The sequence below is a fragment of the Melanaphis sacchari genome, unplaced genomic scaffold, assembly GCF_002803265.2.
Source record: "Melanaphis sacchari strain LSU unplaced genomic scaffold, SCAv2.0 Contig369_pilon_pilon, whole genome shotgun sequence".
Lineage (NCBI taxonomy): Eukaryota > Metazoa > Arthropoda > Insecta > Hemiptera > Aphididae > Melanaphis > Melanaphis sacchari.
This window is the reverse complement of record NW_020271231.1, coordinates 3,251-12,115: the sequence shown is the minus strand read 5'-3', so window position 1 is coordinate 12,115 and position 8,865 is coordinate 3,251. Positions and strand designations below refer to the sequence as shown.

The following is an 8,865-nucleotide window of genomic DNA, read 5'->3' as shown; positions in this document are numbered from 1 at the left end:
TATTATGTTTATCAATTACCTGATGTCACCCCTTCAGTAACTCGAGTTTTAGGCAATGGTAAATTGTATGTTACATTAAGATATAAATTGTAATGTTTTTTATTTTTTTTAACTTTTAAGTTGTTCTCAATGTTTGTTTTATTTAAATCTAATCGCATAAAAAATATGCAATGAAAGATACCTGTTTTATTATATTAAGCTTGTTATTTGTTATTTAACTTAATAACTTAATTTGTAACATTAAATTAAATTAAATTTTTTATCTGCATTTATTTTTTTATAATTTAGACAGTTTCATCACACGTTCGTTCCGTATCCTGTATATCTTAATAATTATTCGTGTTGCGAATGATAGAATTTAAGGTATCTATTATATATTGAGAGGCAAATCGTATTCGTTTTATTTTACTCATTAGCATAGGTGAATATTGGGGGCTTAATCCTTCTCAAAACGTAATCAAGCCACACCGCATAGTTGAAGAGTTTAAAAATATATGTTTACATGGATCAGACAAACATGTTAAGCCCTCCAAAATGTGATCAAATATCTACGTATGTTCATTAGTTAATTACCTACAACATTTTTTTTATAATATCTTAATTATAATTACACAGATAAATTGTAGATATGACTATTTAGATAACAGTGTTTCCACAACTAAAATTAAGATAGGTAGTGGCTCAGTAGGTTAGGCGTTAGGTTAGGAAAATATAGGTAGGGTATATCCCCAATCAAAGTTCGTACCTCTGCTAGTTCTCAAAATTTTTTGCAATAGAAGGATAAAAATAATATTTATTTTAACTCCTTAAAATAGTTGAGATAACATTATTGATGAAGTTATACCGATACTTTTTATGAAGTAAATTAGAACTGAAACTGGCGTTGTATTAACTAATATAGATGAATTAAACCAAGTGGTTACTATTAACTACATAGCGTAGTCAAATTAACATTCCTTCATCCTTAGGCGAAATTTAACGCTCGAATGTGCACGGAATTGACTTATTTGGTGGTTAAAACAACTCCACAGTTTAATGTGTGTACTTGTGATGTATGATACCAAGGTATGATTAATCAACAACATTTTATCATTCGAGATACCTTTTACCAAAAAAAATATTTAGTGTTACCAACACTTATATTTCAGTGAATAAGTTAAAATTTATTTTAGTTTTTGATAACACAAAAGTATACAACATTTTTTTTTGTATTATCATTTTTTCACAAAGAACGATATTAGTTAGAAGTCTAAAAATATTTTTATTTTAATTAACACTAGTTTTAGATAAATATACATACGTAATTTAATTAGTTTGGGTACGTAGTAAATTGTAGAAAATAAAATAAAGTCATGTCCATTGCAATGGACAATGGTAGCGAAAGGGTTAACTCTAAGACGTGCCCCAAGAGGGTTGATTATTTGAACTTAGGGTAGTTTTTCAGTTTTTCCTTATTATCTCATAAACTATTCTACATACGATAAAAATGTATAGAATGTTTATTATAAATAATCTTATTTCCTATAAAAATGTTATAATAAAAAATAAGCTCAAATCTATTGATTTACAATAAAATCAATAATAAATATAATGTGCACCATTTCCAATATCGATGGTCTTTACATATATTTATAAATCAATGAATAATACGAATAATAATATTTTATTAAACTAACTTAAAATTTAATTTTCAATACAAATGCTATATTATGAATTATAAATGCAACAAACATATTTTATTAATTTATTTAATTCCAATAAATAATAGTTATAATTACTAGTTTTATTATGAGATAAAAAAAAAATTTTATTTATTACTTAAGTGTATGGTTTCTTAAGAGGAGTATCTCGAGTAAATCCAGGATATTGTTTTCTGTAATCTTGAACCACCTAAAAATATCAACATAATATTATTTATTTATTAATATTGAAATATTCGATTTATTTTTAGGTACCTGTAAAACAAATTGTTTTTGATCTTCATTTGTGGTAAACTTGTCGTTATATTCCTGCATAAGTTTGACTCCTCGTTCTGCCGTATCATTGACCACTTTTATTGAATTTATAATGCTTTTTCCTTTCTGGTACTCTTCTAATTCATGCCACTTTTCTGGTTGAACTTTTAAAAAAATCTTCTGGAATATTGAACCTTTTGAATACATTTTTGGAATTGGGACCTAACAAATTCAATGGTAAATCTTTATCCAGAAAGTGTTGTACATTTTCAAACTTAACAATATACTTTTTTTGTGGTTCTCTTTCGGGTTGTTCTTGCAAAATTTTTTCAGCCATTTTTAATCGTGTGTTAATACTTAATCTTTCATCAAATATTGAAAAAGCAGAATACTCTTCACTCAAATACCATAAATGATTTATGAATTTCATTATTGCTTTTTCTGCTACTTTTTTATCGTTTATTTTATACAGTTCTAATTTTTTTAGAAACATTATGTCATTCATTGGAGCTGTAATTGCGTTTGAAGTTAAAAACCATGATTCTGCATAGCACTTAATAATAAAACAACATAATCTTTTTAATGCCTTTTCTTCACGTTGCGTAATTTTGAATTGTTTTCGAAATAAAAATATTTTTAAACAATACAACGCTTTTGCCATCCATCGTGTAAGATGATAAGCACCTGGAGCTTTAAAACGTATCCTCCGTGGTGGCATACCTCCTAAAAATATTATTATTATTTCAAGAAATTCTTTATAGTCATCTCTAGGCAAACCTTCTTTAATTTTATTTGTACAAAATTGTATTGTTTCGTCAGAAACGTCTTTTAAAATATCTTTCACATTTTCATCGGTAGACCATATTGAATATGAATTTGTATCTATAGTGTTCCATTCTTTTCTGAACTTTTTAAATAATAAAATATCTGGCCCTGTACTTGTTGCTAATTTTATTACAGTAAATACACCTTGTAGAATTATTTCATACACATGATGCCTACATGCCAAGTATAAAATACCACGATCAAGTTTTTGCTCTAATAAATGACATGCACCGTTTAATCGACCTGTGTTACTAGCAGTTGTATCAAATACAAAAACCTGTACTTAGTCTAATAAAGACCATTCCTCTAGAGTTTCATATATACCAGAACTTGTTTCATATCCCGTACCCGAATCAAGTTTTGGAACTCTTAATAACTGCTCTACATTCGGCGCTGTAACAATTACTGGAAGAGTCGATCAACTTTCAAATGTCCGGTTATGTCTGGTAGTAATTTAGAATCCCAATGAAGTACGTATGATTTAAAATTTAAATTATCAAACTTATATTTCATCTCTTTAAAAATATGCTGTCAAAATTTTTCCCTAGCAGATTTGATTGATGTTCTATTAATAATATACTCATTTTGATCTACCGATATTGCATCTAAAACTGCAGTTAATATATGGACACAATCCCTGTCACTTATCTTACACTTATCAAAAACAGCTAATAATCGTGGAGATATTATTTCTTTTTTAGCTCTTTTTGTTTTTGTTGGCCCAGACTCAGGTAAAATTTTATCTTGGATGCCCGATGTACTAGGAATAAAACGATTTGGTGATTCTAGCACAGTGTTTCCCAACCTTTTTACCACCACGGACCACTTCCACAATATTTTATAGGTCGCGGACCACCTCAATTTTACACAAACTAGGAAGACCTTTTTTTTTTGCTCATTAACAAGAATACACAAAATTTATTGAAAAATTTTTATTATTTTACTGTACTATTATATATAATTATTTAATTATTAAACTTTACTAATAATTTACTTAGTGTGATTTTTGTGGCTGCATTTCTTTGACCAGTTTTTCAATTCTCGGATGAATGTTGCTAATGGCTAAACGCATGTCGTCACTTACGTCCAAGCGATTTCTCTGTTTATTTTTGATCACAAGTAGACTGGAAAATCCTTGTTCACACAAATACGTAGTTGAAAATACTACTAAATAACGTAAGGCAATTTCCCGTAGTTGAATATGTAATGTTGCCCTTCTGCACCAAAATTCCTCAAGGTTCATACCAGAATCAAACATATTTTTGCAGTCAGAGTCATTTTGCAGTTCGATGACAGCTTCTTGAAGATATTCTGGGGCTTCTTCAACTTTTGCACAAAAAGGGTTTCGAATTAGTTTTTGAACACTGTTAACTTCGTTCCATTCCGGAAAGTAGCGAATAAATTAAGATTTTAATTTTTCCAGATGTTTTTTTATGTTATGTTGAATTTCGATTAAAATATCAGCATATTGATCGTCGTTGATAAGAGTTTGGAATGTCTGAAATGCTGAATAATTATTATTCTCGATTTTATTCATCCATAGATTAATTTTGCATACAAATGCGCGAATTTTATCTTCAAAAATAAAAATATTTGCTCAAAATTCCAAGGTTTTGTGTCCCGAACCTTGAAGTTGCAAATTAAGGTTATTTAAGTGCTCAAAAATATCTACTAAATAAGCAAATTGTAATTCAAATTTCAAATCACAAAATTTTTCAAGTAACTCTGAATCCTTCTCGTTTAAAAATATTTTCATTTCCTCTTTTAGTTCATACAACCGTTTTAGCATATTCCCTTTTGAAAGCCAGCGAACCTCTGTATGAAAAAGTAATGTGTCGTATTCGGAGTCCAATTTAACACAAAGTTTTTTGAAAATACGTGTGTTAAGTGCTTTGCTTTTTACAAAATTCACTAACTTTATTGCCAGTTTCAAAACATTAGCTAATTCTTCTGGTAATGTTTTTGTAGCTAACGCTTGCCGATGAATGACGCAGTGTGTTGTTAAAGTTGACGGATTTTTTTCTTTCACTAATGTTGCAAGACCTGAACGACATCCTAGCATAGCTGGAGCTCCGTCCGTACAAAAGCCAACTAGTTTCTCCCACTTGAGATCATGATTTTCAAAATAATTACTAATGATCTGCATTACATCGATCCCTTTCGACGTTGTCTCAAGTACACTTGACAGCAATAACTCTTCTTTTATGGTCTTATCCTCAACGTCTAAAAACCGCACAAAAACTAATAACTGGCAACATTGCGCAATGTCAGTAGTTTCATCACATTGAAGAGCGAAGTAAGGGGAACTTTTTATTTTACCTAGTAGTTGCTCTTCGATATCGCATGACATTTTTCCAATTCGTGCCTTTACTGTATTATTGGACAGTGGCATATTTTGAATTTTTTTCTTGGCATCTTCTCCGAAAATGTTTGCAGCTATTAGCAAGCTAGGCTTAATTAATGTTTCGCCGATACTGTGTGCTTTTTTTGACTTACTGATTAGTTGGGAGATTTCAAATGATGCAGTTAGCACTTGCTGTGACAATGCGACATTTGCCCCACTTGGTCCTAGTTTCATTTTCTTTAAGCTTTTACATTTTCCTTCAAAAAATTCGGGTGGTTGGTCTTTGAGCGTAGGATGAATCGTATGCAAATGCCGCAGTAGCTTTGCTAGTTTCAAAGCATTGTTACTAAGCACAACAGTACATATCACACATTGAGGTCTTATTTCTCGATTTACTTCAATTTCAGTGAATCCATATTTAATATAACTATCATCATATTTCCTCTTTCGTGACATATTCTTGACTTAGTCCGACTAGGTTTCAAAAAAATAACACTTAAAAAAACTAAACTATAAACTTTTAATTTCTTTCAAAACGTACTGCGTGGTAATCAAACGAATAACGAGCGCATACTGAATAACAGTTATTTGTCGGTACTCATAAAGTATAAATATATAAGCAACGATGTTTGCAATTGACATGATCATTATCGTTCGCGATAATAGTATAATTTATTACTCTGATACCTACACACTTATAAAAGTGGAAAATACTTATCGGTTATTTTTTTTTTTTTGAACAGCGAAAAATATTTTTTACGGTAAAATAAAATATTTTTCGCTGTTCAAAAAAAAAAAAATAATTTTTAATAGAAAACTAAGAAAGGTACCGCGGACCACCTATGACTGGCCCACGGACCACCGGTTGGGAAACACTGTTCTAGCATATTGATAACACAACAAGAGTTCGAATAGTCGGACAAAGATGAATCGGTTTCGGAATAGTATACTAAAAAATTTAAAAAAAATAATTTTTTAAATTAATTGATTAACTTGATAATATAAATAAATAAAATGCATAGAAATCAGTTATATTGGTATTTAAATAAAAAATATATAAATATTTACGGCTTAAATACTTGACTATAAAAAAATCAAAATATTTTATTAATTATATAACACATACCTTGTTCAAGGATTGACTGTTGTTTCTCTTTAAGCAATTTCAACTTTTCTTCTTTGGCTATCTTCTTTTTTTCAATTTTTGTTTGTTTTGTATCAACTCCAAGCATACACCTTTGACGTCCTTTTATTCGCTGTGCAATTAAAAATTATTTGTTTTCGTTAATTTTTATCATAGATAGAGCGTCAGCATGTGCTGTGTCAAACAAATCTTTTAAGCCATCTTCAAATTCTTTTCGTTTGTTTTTATTTAATTCACTTGTACGAGCTTTATGCTTTTCCAGGATTCGTAAATCAGTGTATAATTTTTTGCATTTAGCAATACAATCCGAACGATGATGTTTTGGTATGCGAGCTTTTTTCCAATAAATAAGACACTCGTCAATAACTAATGACGCACTTTCTTGTAAACTAAGATTAACAACACGCATATTATAAAAAAGTACGCTTAAAATATCTCTTTTTGAGGGTAACTTTCCACTAGTTATTTTATTTTTCATAATCCCAACCAAAAACACTTGTTTTCGCGACATTTTAAAGTAATATTTCAAATATGAATAAACGATTAATAGTCATTGATCACCAAATGACAACTGCGATAATATTACTGAGACGACTAATAGCCACAATATTTTTAGTCTAAAAATTACTGCGATACAGTGCGATAAGATTATTGTGAATGTATTTTTCTAGAGATAATTTCTATTCTATTTTTAACCCAGGCGTAATTTAACCCAGGGGTTAATGACCCATATGCAACCAATAATATTATATTATTATGCATCCATTACGACAATTATAAAAAATAATATCATTAATTCGTCAATTTAACATAAGACTTTTTATTCGTATTTTTAATCAATCTATGGAGATACTGTATAACACGTTCATGACCGCATGCAAATTGTGTATCCTTATAAATAACCAAAAATAAATTTTTGAAAAAATTACTTTTTTTTTTACATAAATAAATTAATTTCACTGCTTAAATAACAAATTTGATAATTTGATCATGTACAACTTTTAAAAGCTCTAACTTTCATGTCAACTTATGTTGACACCGGTTTTTTTTAAGGATACTCATTATAAAAACCCACTTGTCAACTATGATTGACATAGAAAATATTATAAAAATACCAACAAATAAATAAAATAATAGTTATAATAATTAAATTATAAAATTAAAACTGATGCAATCCTCATAGATATAAAATAAACCATTAAAAATAAAAAAAATCAACACCTTTGTAAAACATAATAAAAACTTAACAAAAAATCAAATAACAATTTTTAAATTTTCAATGTATGTAACTTGTAGTATCACTTGTCTTCTCTTTAGCTTATCAGTGTAATTATAGTTTGAAATTATATAGTTTATATATAAAACTAAATTATTTATCAAACTATTTTGTATGATACATTTTGAAACAAGGATCTGCACATAAACCTATAGTATTTCCTTTTTCATCTTTACAAGTGTCACATATAAATAAAGCTGTGCTTCTTTTTTTTATTAGCATGGCATACCCTACATCTTTTTCGTTTTTGAACTTTTTGTATATTGTGTAATGGTTTACTTCGAGTTTCATTTATTGTTAAAGATTTAGGGCTGCATGATGGTCTTTTATTCAATGGAACATCAAGTAAAGAACTTATAATTTGTCTTTTAAATTCTAGATGGGAAGTTTTTGATACTTGTGAATTATATAAGTAGTTGAAGTTCCATAAACAGATATCCACTAAATGAAAAAATGCTTTGATATACCAACGCATACATTTCCTGGGCATTGGATAGTAGCTCATCATTTGGTCAGCTCTATCTATTCCTGACATGTGATTATTATAGTCAACAATCACAGTAGGTTTGAATTTTTGTCTACCAAATTTATCAATTACATTTTCAAAACCTAAATTGTGTTTTGTTGATATCATACACACTTCTCTTTTATCAACCCATTTTGTTACATGTACATTATTTTTTTGTGCATGAACTGCTTCACCTTTTTTTAATTTTTTCAGCAGTTATCATACTTGGATTTTCTTTTCTATTTTTTCTTAAAGTTCCAACTAAATGAGTTTTATTTTTATATAAATACTCAGCTAGTTGTACACTATTATAATAATTATCCATATACAGTGTATGCCCTTTCTCTAAATAGTTACTCATTAGTTTATCCACAATACCAAACGTCACTCCTCTTGAATCTGTTACTGTACCTTTACCTTTATAAATAATCATATCTAAAATGAACCCATCATCAGTACAAAGTTCAAAAAATTTAATTCCATATTTGTGTGCTTTACTAGGGATATACTGTCTAAAGCTTAACCTTCCTCTCCACAGAAGCATAGATTCATCTAATGACAAACATTCTTTAGGATAGTATTTAGTTTGAATATTAGAAATTATAGGACCAAGGACATTATTAATTTTGTGTAAACGATCAGACTTATCTGTTGTAAATGGGTCATAAAAGCATAAGCATCTCAAAATAGTTTCATAACGATTTCGACTAAGAGTTTGGCCATAAATTGGATGATAATCAATTTCTGATTGTGACCAATATAAACGTATAGCAAGGAGTTTATGAATACCCATAAGTAAACTGAGACCAATAA

The 8,865-nt window shown here is 28.9% G+C and overlaps 1 protein-coding gene across 1 annotated transcript; it reads right to left on the bottom strand.

The window, feature by feature from the left end:
• Window positions 1–3,774: 3,774 nt before the first annotated feature.
• LOC112596892 (protein ZBED8-like) lies at window positions 3,775–5,580 on the bottom strand. Its single transcript, XM_025342715.1, has 2 exons — window positions 4,407–5,580; window positions 3,775–4,106 (listed from the first exon to the last, which is right to left on the bottom strand). The coding sequence occupies exons 1-2, from the start codon at window positions 5,578–5,580 to the stop codon at window positions 3,775–3,777; spliced, it is 1,506 nt and encodes a 501-aa protein (XP_025198500.1).
• Window positions 5,581–8,865: the final 3,285 nt, after the last annotated feature.

Coding starts and splice junctions, on each gene's coding strand:
- LOC112596892 (XM_025342715.1), bottom strand. CDS start 5,580: ATGTCACGAAAGAGGAAATATGATGATAGTTATATTAAATATGGATTC. Junction 4,107..4,406: donor CCTTAATTTGCAACTTCAAG/GTTCGGGACACA, acceptor TTTGTGCAAAAG/TTGAAGAAGCCCCAGAATAT.